Source organism: Callorhinus ursinus, unplaced genomic scaffold (assembly GCF_003265705.2).
Source record: "Callorhinus ursinus isolate GAN/ISIS: 27379988/994484 unplaced genomic scaffold, GSC_fseal_2.0 scaffold79, whole genome shotgun sequence".
In the NCBI taxonomy this organism is placed as follows: Eukaryota; Metazoa; Chordata; class Mammalia; order Carnivora; family Otariidae; genus Callorhinus; species Callorhinus ursinus.
This window is the reverse complement of record NW_027397141.1, coordinates 1,954,817-1,971,614: the sequence shown is the minus strand read 5'-3', so window position 1 is coordinate 1,971,614 and position 16,798 is coordinate 1,954,817. Positions and strand designations below refer to the sequence as shown.

General features: G+C 53.3%; 1 protein-coding gene across 1 annotated transcript in view; it reads left to right on the top strand.

The window, feature by feature from the left end:
• Nucleotides 1-16,798, top strand: part of COL4A1 (collagen type IV alpha 1 chain) — a 140,139-nt gene that overhangs the window by 101,210 nt on the left and 22,131 nt on the right. The window contains exons 11-20 of the mRNA XM_073887444.1: nt 404-439; nt 2,810-2,974; nt 4,374-4,469; nt 5,670-5,753; nt 6,300-6,370; nt 9,925-10,116; nt 10,654-10,822; nt 13,852-13,944; nt 14,033-14,137; nt 15,884-15,981. Of these exons, the coding sequence (XP_073743545.1) occupies nt 404-439; nt 2,810-2,974; nt 4,374-4,469; nt 5,670-5,753; nt 6,300-6,370; nt 9,925-10,116; nt 10,654-10,822; nt 13,852-13,944; nt 14,033-14,137; nt 15,884-15,981 (1,109 nt within the window). The remainder of the gene's footprint in view (nt 1-403; nt 440-2,809; nt 2,975-4,373; nt 4,470-5,669; nt 5,754-6,299; nt 6,371-9,924; nt 10,117-10,653; nt 10,823-13,851; nt 13,945-14,032; nt 14,138-15,883; nt 15,982-16,798) is intronic.

The following is a 16,798-nucleotide window of genomic DNA, read 5'->3' as shown; positions in this document are numbered from 1 at the left end:
CTCTCCCCCTTCTCTCCCCCTCCCCCTCTCTCCCCCTCCCCCTTCTCCTCCTCCCCTCCCCTCTCCTTCCCCGTCCCTCTCCCCTCTCTTTCCTCCCTGATCTCTCCCCTTCCTCTTCTCTCTTCCCTCCCCCCTCCCTGCCTCCCCTCTGTCCTCTTACCCTTTACCTTTCTTCCATTTTCCACCTGCACTCTCGCGGTTTGGTAACACCAACAGGCCTTGTAGGACCGCGTGGTGACTGAGGCCTGTCTCAGACTCAGGTCTGTCTTCCGTCCTGGCACTGGGGCTCCTAGAGCCCGTCTCGGTCCCGCCCTGTAGGGCCCTTCCCTCACCCCGCCGACCCAGGGCCTTGTGGGGACGGACACACAGGCTTGGTTGGTCTGACTCTCCCTTCTCTTTTAAGGGTTCCCAGGATTACAAGGCCAGCCAGGTCCTCCAGGTGAGCAGGCTGGGCTGATTGTGTTGGAATAGTCGTACAACGTCTGTGTGGTTCGTAACCCAAATGTGTTTCTCTCGTACGTTGGCGATCCGCAAGAAATGGCTGCCAGTTCTGTTGCATGTTTTTCTAGTAATGACAGCAAGCTGTGTTCACAGCCGTTGTTGTTTACTGTGGAAGTCACAGGTGGCCATGGGGTTATGCGTGTTCCTGGGGGTTCTGACTTCTCTCCTCAAGTCCTGCCTTCTCTCCCTGGCTCGGACCTGCCCCCCAGTCTCCTTGCCCCCTTCTCCAAGGGTGTAGATCCCCAGGGTCCCGCAGGCCCCTCACTGTCAGTGCCTACACTCCCCGTCTCCAGGGAGACTTTGTTTCTCCCTTGGGACCAGACTTAGCTGAAACCCCCTAATGATCTAATCACCTCTGATGTAGTTTCTCCGTGGGGTCACATGTGGCTCGCTTGTACTTAGTGTGTATCATTCCTGCTGCTTAGTTAGTAGTGGGATTCCTGTGTGTGCAGATGCTTGTGTGTCCACACATCTGTATGTCTGCGTGTGCAGATGCTTGTGTGCGCACACCTGTATGTGCGTGTGCAGATGCCTGTGTGTGCGCACACCTGTATGTCTGCGTGTGCAGATGCCTGTGCGCGCACACACCTGTATGCGTGTGCAGATGCCTGTGCGCACACATCTATACGTCTGCGTGTGCAGATGCCTGTGTGCGGACACACCTGTATGTCTGCGTGTGCAGATGCCTGTGCGCACACACCTGTAGGCGTGTGCAGATGCTTGTGTGCGCACACCTGTATGCGTGTGCAGATGCCTGTGTGCGTGCACACCTGTATGTCTGTGTGTGCAGATGCCTGTGTGCGTGCAGATGCTTGTGTGTGTGTGTGTGTGCAGATGTCTGTGTACAAATGCTTGTATGCATGTGTGCATGTGCTCCCCCAGGCCCTGGAGCGGATCAGAAAAGCTGTGAGGGACACCTGCATGTGACCTAGAATCCACACCACAGCCGAGTGCCCACAATCCTTACATTCTTGGTTTTGTATGTTTTTAATTTATTTTTGTGTTTTATTCTTTTTCATTATTGCCCTTTCCCTTTCTGACAGCTCTTCAGCTGTAATTTCTTCCAGAGCTTGTTCCTTTTTGCTGGAACAGACTATCCCCCACCTGCGTTGAGGACTTGCTCCAGCCTGGGCTCGGGTCCCTCACTGCTTGACTTCCTTCTGAAGCTTGTGGATCTAGCTTTAAAATCGCCCTTCTCTGTTTTCGTCCACTTTCTTCTCTGCGGTTATGAAAATGCTGACCTTCCAGCCATTCTAGTGGACACATCACTCCGTGTCTCCCCTTGGGGTCGCCGCATTTACTTCTAATGTCTTTTATCTGCCAGATCACCTCTTAACTTTATAGTGATTATAGACAGACATCTGTGAAATTGCTCTGGCCTTATCTGCTCTCCCCTGGTCGAAGTCTGGCCATTGGCCCAGCGAGCGCTGCACTCCCTGAGCCATTGGGTCCCCTTCTGGGGCCGAGCTGGGTGCTGCTTCTCCTCCCCTCATGGGGTCTTCAACCCCAGCCCCCAGGTGCTGCCTTCAGTCCTGCTGGTGCTGACGAGTGCATGTGGGGTTTAGTGGGGTAGCATTCCTTCTCCTACTACTGCAGCTCTGACTCTGGGACCGGTCATCTTCCTGGACGCTCCCTTGTCTTCTGCGCTCTGCTCTGTTCAAGGCTGCGGACACAAGTCCCGCTCCTGGTGGCCAGGGCTGGGAGCAGAGACCCCAAGAGCAGCCCCAGGCTGGTGCTCCTGGCGGCATGAGTGGGAGCTCTTCTCCACGCCTGCCCAGCCCGGGGGCCTTGCTGTCTTATCCCCCAGCTCAGCTTTCTGTGTTCAGACTTAACTTCACGCTCCTCCCAGAGCATCATCTTTGTCTGTAACTTTACTTCTTGGCTGTTCGATTTCGATTGCCAGCCCAGTTCCCGTCCCCTGGGCCTTATGTCCATTTTTCTTTGTTGGGTGACATTTTTATGCCCTTATTCTCTTAAGTGGAAATGAAATCGACCCTCAGTACCCTCAATGGCCTTTTCATTCATGCGGTGGGAATACTGTTTGCAGCCAAAGAAACGCACGGATTTTTTCATGTCTGGGTAGTGAGTCCCTTCTCTGTAATGTTACGTTGCAGGAGACATTTGGCTGCCAACATTTGTGTGGTAAGAAGCCTGATAGTTCAGTCTGGTTTCACTTCTGTAGAACAGTTCCCTTTCCAGCGAAGGTCACTAGTCATTTTACCTTGAACAGAGTTAAGAAAGTTCGTCTGCGCTGCGGACGTTGACCTTGCACTCTGGTGACATACATGAGGTTTTGTTCTGGTTTCAGGCTTCCCGGTGCCAGGGCAGGCGGGCGCTCCTGGCTTTCCCGGTGAAAGAGGCGAGAAGGGTGACCAAGGGTTTCCCGGCACCTCTCTGCCAGGACCAAGTGGAAGAGAGGGGCGGCCGGGCCCCCCCGGGCTTCCCGGGCCCCCTGGACAGCCAGGCCACACGAGTAAGTGCTCTTGGGGACCATGGCACATGGTGTCTCACATAGGGGCAGGTGTCAGGCCAGAGCTCTGGGGCGCAGGGAGGACACTCAGAGTTCAAGTGATGACAAAAGACCGGGTGTCCGAGGATCGGTGAGTCATTCGTGTCCCACTGAGGTATCTTTGCCAAATTAGTCATGCTACGGAAAGGAATAGTAAAAATCAAACAGTAAAGCCGGTTGAAGGAGTAAGAGCCATGTTAAGCAGGCCTGAGTCTCCCGGAGTCAAAGGGAAAAAGCAAGGCCGTTGAATCATGTGGTTCTTCCGGGAAACAGAACACGTTCTTGTTCCTCTAGAGACACAAACTAGTACTAAGACACACACACGCACTGAGAAGGAAGCGACTGCAGGGGACAGTCTGTGTGGTGACCGAACGGATGACCTCACATAGAGGGGTACTTTGCGCGGGTGGGTCTCACGTCAGCCCACTGTCAAAGCTGAGCACAGAACGTTACAGTGTCGATTCTGTGGTCCCAAAGTGGTATCAGCGCAGAACGTGAGACAGTTTCAGACGAGGTCATTCCAGTGGGAATGCGTTCCGGTTTTCAAGGCAGGTCCTGCCATTGTCACTAGCAGCGTGTGTCCTGCGAGCACCCGAAACCCTAGGCTTCTGTGGGGCTGACCTGAGGGGGTCCACGTGCAGCGGGTTCCAGGCCGTTTATTTGCTAGAATTCAGACACATCATTAAGAAAGGGAGTTCTTATGGATGAGGCTCCATGCAGAGTGGGCAGAGGTGGACTGGGCGGGGGAGGGGGGATAGTGGATTTCCAGGTTTGAAGCTTCACTGGGAAAGGATCAGCATGAATTTTCTTTTTTCTTTTTCTTTTTTTTAAAGATTTTTTATTTATTCGTTAGAGAGAGCGAGCAAGAGCATGAGCAGGGGGAGGGTCAGAGGCAGAGGGAGAAGCAGGCTCCCTACTCAGCAGGGAGCCCGATGCGGGGCTCGAGCCCAGGACCCTGAGATCATGAGCTGAGCTGAAGGCAGATGCCCAATGGACTGAGCCACCGAGGAGCCCCCAGCCTAGTTTTTTCATGTGTGAAATAAGGACGATGTTGTGTACTTTGCAAGGTAGAAAGGAAGTAAGATACAGGACAGGACTAAGGAGCTGAAATGTGCTTTGGGATCATCAAATAGACATTCTGTCAGTGAAAGCTTGTGGTGGTGAGTGGTCAGGTGGGTGCTGTGTGGTCCTGTTTTCAAGTTAAGGTTCTAGGATTGTTTTGAAGGAAGCTAAAGTGGGGTTTCCAGCCCTTCCAATAGCCTAAAAGCAGTTCGTTATTACGGTAGAGATTGAATAAGAGAGGATGCAAATCCTCTCCTCGGGTGGTGGGAATGATCCTGTAACTTTTGAAAATCCATTTCAGATGGAATTGTGGAATGTCAGCCTGGACCGCCTGGGGATCAGGGTCCCCCTGGAATTCCGGGGCAGCCAGGGCTGACGGGCGAGGTTGGAGAAAAAGGTAAGAGGTGCTGATGTTTTAAAAAGTGGTGATGGTGCTTGGGAATGGGATCTGTTTCTGCATGTGGGTGGGCGTGAGCACGTTCTTCCTGTATTTGGAGCTCTTGTCCAAGTCCATTCCTGGCATGTGGCTGCCCACGTGAAGCTCCGCCGGGGTGTCCCAATGTGGGGCTTCCGGGGGGGGCTGGGGGGAGAGAGCGTGAGATGCCACCTGGGAGGCAGCAGGGGGCCGTGGCCCTGACACCGTCTACATGGTCAGCAGATTAAACCCTTAGACTGATACCTTAGCGTGGTCTTCCGGTTCATAGTTTGAGAGTGCCCTTCTCACAGAGCAGATGTCTTTCTTCTGAGCCGAGTCACCGTCGTGTGCCTGCAACGCTCACCACCCCTCCAGGCCCTGTTCCCACAATCCATGTGAGCACATCAGCTGCCCTGGGACTGCCCCCCCCCCCAGCATTATCGTTACTGATCTCCAGCATCTGCTGGAACCGCAGCCCGGGACACATGGTCCTCTCTTCACTGTTGTGCCCACAGTGGGTTCTCATCGCGTCCACAGTCCTGTCTGAGCGTGTCCTACCCCTTGGACAGTCCGATGTTGATGTGTCTCTTAACAGCTGGAGAGTAGAGCCACTAGGAGGCTGCCCCCAAAACCAACCCCGTTGGGCACCATGGCTGGCTTTGGATTGCAAAAATTCTTCCTCTTCCAAAGTCTACAGCACAAATGCTGCATGAAAACAGTTGCAGCTCACACCTTAGAATTTTAAATTTCGGAGGTTCCGACGGACGCGGTCTTAGAAGTTATCCGGGAGTGCCAGGGAGCACTCAGTGTCAGTGACTCTCTCTAGTTACCAGCTGCTTAGTACTTCCTGAGCTGGGCTGTTCCACGTTATGACATGGGGTCAGGAGCTTCCCTGTGCTGAGACCTCCATCCTCCTGCTGTAGCACCACCAGCCCGCCCAGCCCTCGGTTGGCGGTGCATCTCCCCACAAGCGAATCCCGTGGGGCCCAGAACTCAGCTGGCCGCCAGCCAACTTGCACTGTCCCCGTCCCATGGGTGGGCTCCTGTTGTGCCTCGCCCGCACTTTAGGGACTCAGGCTCTCTGCGTGGGTCCTGTGTCTGTTCCCAGCATTGGGTTCTGCCAGAGTGGAGCGTGTGGGAGTAGTTCACGTGTGCATACGTACCCCTGTGTTCCCTTTGTAGGTCAGAAAGGAGACAGCTGCCTCATCTGTGACACAGAAGGACTTCGTGGGCCCCCTGGGCCGCAGGGCCCCCCGGGAGAAATAGGTAAGACCCCAGACGTGAACGGGACCAGGCCCGAATTTGCTTCCGTAGGTTGGAGCCTTCACAGTGAAACGCATCTCGTGCCATGAGAGACCTCGGTTTCTGCATTCAAAGCAAAGCCTGATAATGAGATTTTAAGTCAGACTTCCGGGGTTTGTCCACTCTGTGGAAAATCATCAAGCTGACCTAAAATTTGGGACCATAACAATTTCCCAGTGCAAGATCAACAGCATACGGTTCCCTCAGCTCCACAACCTTTGTTCCCTCAACCGAAGTGAAGGGCCTGTTTCTGGCGGAAGTGGTCCTGGGGCTTGGGGTTGGGGGGGCTCTTGTCCCCAGCTGCTTCAGTGGTCCTTAACTGAATTTGGGGTCACTGCTTCCCTTCTGGAGCCCAGTGTGACCATTCCTGTTACTACTCTGTGGAGATTCTTCAGACAATGTCCACTTGTGTCAAGATATCTGTGCTCTTGAATCTGGAGAACCGAAGGTTTGGGGTTTTGAGGAAGTGTCTTGGCAGTAATGTGCTGCATCTCCCTTGTCTTCTGAAAGGTTTCCCAGGACAGCCAGGGGCGAAGGGCGACAGAGGCTTACCTGGCAGAGATGGTCTGGAGGGATTGCCTGTGAGTAAACCTGTCTGAGTTTGTGTACTTTAATTAGACGTTGTCTCCAAGCCAGCTAACAAAGGTGTCTGTTGTCACGTTTGCAAACACAGCTTTTGCTGTATGATTTGGGCGCTGGTCAAGTGTGGCTTTGTTGAGCAGTCGAGAATTGCTCCTCTTGTCCTTCGCCCAATGATGAGCAGGACTGTTGAGTCCAGAATCCGCATCTCCCCTGCCCCTCTCCTCACCTGGTCGGAATTCAGGTGCCACGTGCCTGTGTCCAGGTGCAGCCGGATGCTGTGTGTCACCTTCCCACAGGGTCTCGGGGGGCTCTTGAAACAGATGGTACCACCAGGAGCCATCTGCAAGCAGTTACATCCGTAACTTAAAAACATGGTAGTAAGTTCAGAGCCAGTATCCCTGTGGAGACAGAGGATCACCGGCCTGTCACCTTCGAGGAATTCCACATTTGTTTACTCTTCTCTCACAGAGATGTGTTTTGAAAATTCCTATCCACCAATATCTATTGTGAAGATGCTTTTCTAAATTTATAAATGAAGTAATCTCGGATCGACGTGAAACCTTACAGTTAAATGAAAATCAGCTCCCCAGTTTTCCTAGTTTGTTTAAAAAAGAAGCCATTGAATAGAAGAGAATAGTTGTAATCCCGAGCATTGAAGGGCATTTTATTGCACGTAATCAGCTCTGTTTCTAAAGCGCATAAACCTCTGGGCCTGGTTCTCGTATTTTCTTTGTTCTTCTGAGCTCTGTAAGCGTCAGCCACTTTCCACACTTTCTTTCATTACTGCTTTCCCCTTTGCTTTTTTCTTCTGTCACACGATGAAAATCAAATCTTTAGCGTTTTATTCCTTTTTGATGTAGCTCTTTAACATTTGCGATGTTTAAAAATATTACTGGCAGCTTCTATAAAAGCGGGTCAGGGCAGAAGTGAGTTGAAATGGCACCGAAGCAGCTGGGATTGAGCAATCGCTTCCTCCTTTGAAGTCAGATCTCGGGATTCTGCTTCCAGAACTTCCCTGGTGCCTGGGGAGCTAAGTTACAAGTCGCAATTATTTAAAATATTTCTAAATAAATGAGAAGTTCACATAACTGAGAAGCCCTGACTCTGGTGGGGATCAAAGCCAGAAGCGCTTTGAAGAAGCAGTAGAGGATGCTTTTAACCTCTGGACATGGTCTGTCTACTTGGCCTTCCTGGAAACTTCCTGCCTCGACTCTGCCTGAAACCCCATCCAGACACCGGCCCCCAGCCCCAAATCTAATAAAAAGGGGAAAGAGGAGGGAGGGAGAAGAACAGTCGAGGACAAGTCCTGATGAAGAGGAGAATAAAGCCAGTGCACGGCAAAATGTCTAATCCCCTGCCTTCCCCATCCGGAGCTCCTTTCTCTCTGCAGATGGCCAAGTTTGTAGAAATGGTTTTCTGGGTAAATAATTTAATTGAGCAGGTAGTAATTTCTCTTATATTTGAGGCTGTCCCGTAGCTCCGCAGTTTAACTGGCTCACAGGTGGGGCTCTCTCATTTCGAATGAGGCTGGGGCTGCATGAGGTGCCCGTGAACCCCGGAGCATCCTGGAAAGTAGATGAGGATGAAAAGAGTTGAAATGCTCTGATTTCCTGTTTGATTTAGATAGCGTTTCTGTGCCATGTCCTTTTGAAGGCCGAGGGTTGGATTTTGGGAAAGAGGGACAGGCACAAGAGGCTGGCTCCATGCAGGGACCTGGGTGGGTTTCGGGGCCATCGGGACGGTCAGTTGAAAGGAGCTGTGACACCCCGCGGTGGCTGCGCTTATTAGAAGCAGACCATATAGTCGTTGGATCTCCTCCAATTTATGGAGCCAAGGCGAGGTGTTCAAGGCAGCGTTTGATTCCTCCTCGTTTATGTCAAGAGATGTGGATCCAAAGACCTTTGAATCGCTGAAGATTAGGACGTTCTGTGGCAGAGAAGCCACAGGAGGTGTCCTAGGGTCAAGATGTCACCTTTCAAAAAAAAATCTAGATTTCTTCCTTGAATGATAGCTGGCAAGGTCACCATTATCAAGATAAAAAGTGGTGTTCCCTCACTGTGTGCTCACCATCCTGGAAACTGTATTTCTAGTCTGTGAATAATCACCGTAAAGTAACACTGATCCTTCCAGGTTGAAAAAAATCCACACTGGTGGTAATTTCTTACATTGGGGTTTATTTTTTATGGGTGAATATTGCCCGTTCAACTTCTCCTTCCTGCAATGCCTCCCTAGCTGCAGACGTTCAGGTCACAAAGTTAGAAAGCCTTAGGCCAGCCCTCAACACCCCCAAAGACCGGAGGAGAAAAGGATGTGCAAGGAGGAGAGTTTCTGTAATGAGGACCGTTTGCTCCACCGTGGAAACCCAGGACATGTGTCAGGGAGGGCTTCACGGAGGAGTCGCAGCTTAGCTGGGATTTAAGGATGCACAGGAGCTATGTTACCTCGAGAGAGAAAGCTACAAGATACCACAACACCTTTGAACTAAATAATGACTTTTCCGCGACCCCCCACCAAGGTTCTTGGAGGGTCCGCTCCCTCACAAGCTGGGTGATTCTTTTGGGAGTTTGCCGGCGCAGCTGGGTTCTGAGTCCAGAGTGGTGTGCCGAGGGCCGTGACGCACGGTGGGCACATAATAAACGGTCCCCACGCTAAAATCTAAAGATCGTGTGAATTTAGGTCTGTCCCTTGTCTTCTAGCTCCTCGCTCTGTGTTACACACCTACACAGAAGTGTGTGGGCACATGTGACTCACATACATCCAAGGGCTGTTTCAGAGGGAGTGTGGGAGAAGGAATTCAAATTAAGTGAATTGTCCAAGAGTATAATCCTTCCAAGTCAGCAGGGAGGCTGAGCGATTTCTTTCTCAGGCCTAAGGGAATGAGTACTTGAGACAAGTATTTGAAATCCTTGTGAACCCCAATTCTCAGAGAGGCTGGAGGAGAGACCATCTGTGGGTGTGGGCGTTCCTTGAAAATTTAACTTTCCAGGAACTGGAAAATGTGCTAGGGTGTGTCTCCTGGGAAAGTCCGTTCTCTTTTGCTGACTGCTCAGAACAGTGGTGATGGAGCTGGCCAGCGCTTGCTCCCCAGACTCTCCGCTTGCTGTTGCCGTCCTGCCCTCAGACACTTCACGCGTCTGCACCTGGAAGCCCTTTCTCTAGTTCCTGGGCCCCAGAAGTCACACATTCAGCAGCTTCCAGCACTTGCTAGAATGTTCTTGTGAACGTTAACAGTTGGAAGGGACAAGCAGGTTCTCTGGGGACTGTCCTCCAAGCTGGGTGCCTGGTGCCACACTCATTCCCCCCCACCCTAGCCTGGTCTCTGTTTGCAATACCCAGTGAAGGCTTTTTTTTTTCGGGTATTTTAAGAGAAACACAAGAAGTGAGAGGTCAGGTCATGGCTTTGTCACAGAGCTATTGGCTTGCTTCTAGAAAATAAATAAGATTGAACGTACTGCCGTTTTTCAAGGAGGTGACTTCTTAATATCATTGTTGGCTGTGTAACAATCCTGCTGGCTCATTTTGTGCGCTGATGTCTTCCACTTTGTGCTTCTAGGGCCCGCAAGGCACACCGGGGCTGATGGGCCAGCCGGGAGCCAAGGGAGAGCCTGGAGAGATTTACTTCGACGCACGGCTCAAAGGAGACAAAGGAGACCCAGGCTTTCCAGGACAGCCTGGGATGCCAGGCAGAGCAGGGTCTCCTGGGAGAGATGGCCATCCGGGTCTGCCCGGCCCCAAAGGCTCCCCGGTATGTTTATTTCCAGACTTGGAACGCCCACTTTATCGGATCTGCAAAGAATGAAGAAATGAATTATTTGCATCGTAGCTACATATTTTCATTTGGGTGGTGATGGTTACATGTGATGTTCGGTGGTCCGTGGGGAGACTTAAGTCTGCAAACGTAGGCGTTGATGCTGTTGATGGGAACAGTGGGGGACAGTGCGTGGATATCTTCTGGCGCCCATATGTTGGATGTTCACATGTCAGCTGGGAGGTGAAGTTTAGAGTTAGTGGCCTGCAAGTTATCCTTGAAAAGACAGTTCCAGATACAAATACTTCACTCTCTGAAGGGTGTCCTTGTGTGGGGAGGGAGGGTGCCGCCCAGCGTAGACAGGAATGCTGTGTCATTTATTAACTGCCAGTTGACCTTTGTAGAGGGGGAAGTCAATATATAGCATCAGCCAGTTAAATTCTGATACTTATTTACTACAGATGGTGGAGGGATGTGAGATGAACACATGTTGGTATATCTGCCGATAATGTTTCTTTTCTCTTTGCATGTCAGGGTTCAGTAGGATTGAAAGGAGAGCGTGGACCCCCCGGGGGAGTTGGATTCCCTGGCAGTCGAGGTGACATCGGCCCTCCTGGGCCTCCAGGGTTTGGCCCTATTGGCCCTGTTGGTGACAAAGGACAAGCGGGTTTTCCGGGGACCCCTGGATCCCCAGGCCAGCCAGGTGAGGCCCGAGGACCTCGGGTGCACAGAGCACTGGGCTCCACGACGTGGGGACAGGAGTCTGGTGCCCATTCTTCCTGGAGGTGGCCTGGCCCGGGCCCTCTTGTAGGTATACTGTGCCTTGTGGCCTCATGTGTGAGAAGGGCCCGGTGACGCGTAGAATCTGGCTGGAAAGCATCTGGATTGATAGGTGCTTTTTCTTCTCATGAGGATACAGTGCCTTCCAGTTCAAGTGGGCCTTTTCTGTGGAAGGGATACCAACGTGAGCTTGTTTTTTTTTCCTCTTTACCTATTTTTCTGTGTCTCCCTGGTGAACAGTCCACGTGGGCTTCTGTATGCTCCAAGCCGGGTAGTCTCACCTCTCCACGGATGGGCAGGTGCCTATGGGCTGGTTCCAGGTGGTCTTTGCCTCACTGTTGCTGTTCAGTGCGGGGCTGGCTTCAGTCACTTGTGCACCGTGTCTCTCTCGGGCCTGCGTGCTCAGTGGCGGGGGGCAGCGGCCAGACAGGCGTGGCCTTGCCCTCCTGGTGCGCACTGCTGGGGGTTTGGTGGAGCACGTGGTGCGAGGCTGACACGAGGCTTTCCCATGGACACGCTCACTCCCCCCTCACGCCCTGCGTGTTATCGGGGATGGAAGTGGTCATGGGGTGGCCTCTGGCCTGGGACACGGCAGGCTCCCAGGCACAGGTCGTGGGATATGCTTCAGGCTAGAAACCAATCACTCCCGCCATTCCCTAGCCCCCCTCCCCACCCCCAGCCCGGGCTGCAAGAGCAGAGGCCAGGAAGGGCTTGGGCACTGAGGGGGGAGGGAAGAGTGCAGGACTCAGAAATGTCCTAGGAGTCCTAAAAATGAACAGAAGGCCTTCGGATGATTACAGTTGTGTGACTGGTAAAGCTGGAACCACATAGGAAGTAGCTGCGTGACCAAGCTAGGGAGGAATTAGATGTCATACTTGGGGGGACACGTTCCAGGACCCCCGTGGAAGCCTGCAGCCAGGACAGTACCAAACCCCGCATACGCTAGGTTTCTCCTGTGCATACAGACCTGTGACAAAGTTTAATATGTAAATGAGGCCCGGGAAGAGATTACCAAGAACAACCAGGAGCAAAATAGAGCGCTTATAACCACACAGTGTAATGAACTTCGTGTGGATGTGTGACTCCCTCTCAATATACCTTCTCGTCCTGTGCCCACCCCACTTCTTGTGACGAGGGGACGTGACAGAGTGCCTCCGTGGTGAGGTGACGTGAGGTGAATGGCACGGGCACATAGGCAGCGTCCAGTCACCGTGGACCTCCTGAGCCACGCCGCGGTTGACTGCAGGGAAACTGAGACCCGCACAGTGGGACCGTTGATAAGGGGGTGGCGACTGCATGGCCTTCGTGCTCACTGATACGCAGGTCCTGTCGCAGGCCGTATATCCAGCCCAGGTTTTCTCAGTTCTTATCCCACCGGGAGCTGTTACTTGCTTATTACATGATAGTGTCAAATTCATAAGCTCTCCTGCACAGGGCACGTTAGCCTGTCTTTGTTGGAAGTGCAAGCATCACTCCCTACTGTATTTCTTACTGTCATTCTCGTTGGCTGTATGGCTCATGATTACCTAGCACCCAGTTAATGACTCCCTTGATTACTGTTTGTGGTTTAGCAAGGATCCCAGAAATGTTTCTTTGGTGACCCTTTTGGGGGCAGAGAAATACTGGGTTTGACCTAGGAAGACCCCCCTCCCCCCCCGCATCTTGGAAAAGGGACCTCTGGTCTCTTCCCCCATAGCTCCTGACTCCAAAATCAGCATCTCAAGTGCTCTTTGGATCTGAAAATTCACAGAACCGTAAAAAGGAATTAGGCGCTTCTTGGCCAGAAAGTACCATCAGAAGGACCAACTGGGGCACACACAGATGCATCCTAGCAGGAAGGGAAGGAAGAAGTTTCTGAAGGAGGTGTTGACAGTGCTGTTGGTCAGCTGTCTGCATTCTGTAGACTTGCTTGGCCATCCAGACCCGGGCAGCTTCTGGATTAGAAACGCAGGCTTCTTTGATCTGCCAAAGCCGTGTTTACTCTGGTGACATTAAAGGCTTGTTCCCAGGGTGGAACTGATAGCAAGTATGTGTTGGGGTCGGTCGCTTGGCATTTCTCAGAGTCTGCAGTGAAAGAATGTGTTGGCCGTTCCTGGGAGGCCCCATATGTCTTGCATTCGTGTAGGGTGTGTGAAGAGTCCGTGCGCACGTCTTGGAGGTGACCCCTTTGGTCTTGTCCTTGTAGCTAAATCCTGACCCCCAGGGGGTCTCCCAGGCATGAGTGCCCGGGGCTGGGCTGCATCTTGGGCCCGGGCTGCTCCAGAGGGCACACGGCCGTCCAGCTACACGCTTATGGATTGTGCTGATCACCCACTTAGCACGTCCCACCAGATGAATGTAATTTAGCGCTGCCTCAAAGCAATGTAGAATTGGTACTGTCTAGTAAACTGAGGGAGAACGCTAAAAGTGTTTTGACTTTTCCAGATGGGCTAATTAAGAAATTACTCAGGGTCATCTCACCTCTTTTTTTTTTTTTTTTTTAAAGATTTTTATTTATTTGTTGAGAGAGAGAGAATGGTAGAGAGAGAGCACGAGAGGGAAGAAGGTCAGAGGGAGAAGCAGACTCCCCGCCGAGCAGGGAGCCCGATGCGGGACTCGATCCCGGGACTCCAGGATCATGACCTGAGCCGAAGGCAGTCACTTAACCGACTGAGCCACCCAGGCGCCCCTCACCTCTTGTTGTTATAGATTTTCTAGCTTTTTGTGACTCTTATTTTGGACTCTTAGGGAATTCGTGTGTCAAACATCTGGGTCCTTTTGGCTATAAATTTTGGGGAAAAAAGGAAGAGCTCTCTGTGAAAGATTCTAGAAAAGTAGAGGTAGGAAGTGGAGGTATGCAGGTGGGGCTGCTCTGTAGGTAGGCAGAGTGTAGGTAGGACATGGGCTCGCTTGCTGCGTCCTCGCTCAGGATGGGACGTGGGCTCTCATACCATGTCTTTGCTCTTCCCCTAGGTCCCAAGGGTGAAGCAGGAAAAGTTGTGCCTCTACCTGGTCCCCCTGGAGCACAAGGACTTCCGGGATCCCCAGGCTTCCCAGGGCCACAAGGTACTTTTAACGCTCTCGTTTGCCTGGAGTTACGCTTGGAACAATGACAGGTTTTTCTCTCACTGACTGTTGGTCTTGCTCATAACAGGTGACCGAGGTTTTCCTGGAACCCCAGGAAGGCCAGGCCTCCCGGGAGAGAAGGGCACTGTCGGCCAGCCCGGAATTGGATTTCCAGGGCCTCCTGGCCCCAAAGGTAAACCTGCAGGACAAGCCAGCCCCCTGAGTGGGGCCATTGCTCTGCCCACGGCCCATTTGGGCCCCTGCCATCGCATCCGTTCCCCAGCTGGTGGGCACTGAGGGCCGTGGCCGTTCTGTTCATTCCTATGAATCCTAGGCGAGAGGAGGCAGTGCATGTAGACACACTATTTGAGTTGGTGACTTGCCCTTCGGGGGAGCTTGCGGAAGTCTGCAGGACAGTGAGTGCGGTCACCGAGGCAGTGGGTTGGCCGGGAGGGGTTGAGGTGTCAGGACCCGGCAGCTGCCCAGGGAACTGGGAGAAGCTGCATTTCAGGGTGTTCTCCTCATCAGCGCAGGGGATGCGCAGAGCAGCCGGGCCCCACGCCAGGCTGGGTGTGGGTCAGCGGGAAGGGACCTGGGGAACGAGGGAGGGGGCTTTGCTCTCAGGGGGGAAGGCCCCCACACCCAGAGCCTGGGTCTGCACGGGGCGCTGACATGTCAGAACCAGAACCTCTTTCTGGAAACAGTAAGGCGGTCAGGAGGACAGTTTGACTGTTTCTGTTGCTCTCGTGGGTCTGTCTTCCTGCGGGTGGGCCCTGACGTAGACTTGCCGACGTGGACCTCGGTCCAGGACTGAGCAGGCGCTGTGTGCAATAAGGGGCATCTCTTTCCTGCTTGGGCCGCCGTCCTGACCCCAGTTTTCTTGGCCGTGTGTGCAAACCTAGTGGGAAGAGCTCTCGAGGCTCCCACCTTCCTGTCCAGAGGCTCAGCCTGTGTTGCACCTGCTGACAGAGTCACAGGCCTGCACACCCCTCCAGGCACTGCATCACACCCACACACGCGCGTGGCCACGTCTCTCTGGCCTAGAGGGCAGAAGGCCCTCAGAGACCCTCCCAGTTCACAGGGACAGTGCTGAGGCCTTCTGCCTGTTCCCGAGCCACACCCTCTCCCCTGTGAGCACCATAGCGCCATCCTGAAAGGTAGAAGTTAGCTGGTAAGGTCTCCTCATTGGAGGCTGGCTGCCCACTCCCACAAAGAGGCTTGGTGATGTGCACACTGGTGGGCGGTTAGGTCCACTCTCTGATGAGACCCCTCGGTACCACAGCACGTGTGACCTCTGCATGCTTATAGATCACCGCACGTCGTGGACCTCTGCATCCCACAGGGGGACCTTCATGCACAGTAGAGCCATGGGGCAGCTGTTAGCCCATCGGGCCTTCTAGGGTTGGGGCCCAGTCTCTAAATGCCCCACGCGCCTCTGGTGTGGTGTAGCTGCATTCGAGGACCCATGGTCTGCAGCGGCGCTGCTCACACTGGAGCATCCGGGACTCCCAGGGTGTCTTGTGAAAATGCGGGTCTGCTCCAGTGGGTCTGGGTGGGCTCCGAACGGGCGGCATGCTCGGAGCTGCAGAGTGGGAGGGCCACCCTAGGCTGCACGTGTCACAGTGGTCTTTGTTTTGTTTGGGGGGTGGGGCAGGAGGAAGAACTGAGCGGAAGGAAGGCGAGAGGGGATGGTGGGGGAGAGACAGGGAGGGCGGCAGGCACTGCATGCGGTCCAGGGCACCCAAGCTGCCCCAGCGGGCACCAGTGGTTCCCCCGATGGCGACCGAGGCCTCACGCTCTTCTTAGAACCACCTCGAAGGGCTCTTTGTTGGCCAGTTCAGTTCAGTTCAGTCCAGGGACGTCTGAGCGAGTGTGAGGGAAGCGAGGGAAGAGGGGAATAGCTTTGGCACGTTGGTGATTTTGTGGCTCTTCCTAACAGGTGTTGATGGCTTACCTGGAGATGTGGGACCTCCTGGGAGTCCAGGTCGCCCGGGATTTAACGGCTTACCTGGCAACCCGGGCGTGCCCGGCCAAAAGGTGGGTGCTGAGTGCTCTCTGGATTGCTGTTTCCTCATCCTTGTTATTAATTAGACCCATAAAATGTGGCTTATTAATGTCATGGTGTATGTTGGACCAGCGTGCTTTGTTGTTTAGAGAAATAGCACGGGGTAGCAAGGAAGGAAGTGCTGGTGTGTGGTAGTTGATGTTTTGGGGGAATCGTTTGTTCCAGTTTTCGGAGTACATGCTTTTGCCTGTGTGTGTAGTGCATCTCAGGGCCCAGGGTGGGCCTTCTGGGAATGGCGGGAGAAGGCTGTGTGCGAGCCACCCGGGAGAGTCTACTTTTACTGACATGCTGGCCCAGTAACTCTTTGTGGCGGGGGCTGCCCGGGACATGGTGGGGCTTCAGCCGCCCCCCCTCCGTGGCCTCTACCCACAGATACCAGAGGAACACCCTGCGTCCACCCCCAGTCATGGCCATATCTCTGGACATTACCAAGTGTCTCCTGGGGGGGCAGTGGAATGGCCCCAGTTGAGGACCCCTGGGCTAGTGTGACTTCGGGACCCTCCTTGCCTCAAACATCCCTCTGCCTTTTGCTGATACTTGAATTCCACTCAGCAAGTATAGCTGACCAAGGGACAGATCTTTTCCTGTTCTGATTATAAGAAAGGAAAGTGAAATTGCTAGAAGGCATCGTGTGAAATGGGAGAAAGGACCAAGGGCAGTAGTTTCACTTTGCCAATGACAGGCTAGCCTGGCCTGTTTCCTTTTTATTGGGAAGGCAGGGAGCGGCTGTGCTTATTGGGCAGGTGCACACGGGCAGGTAGAGGCTGTGGGTATTGGGCAGGTGCACAC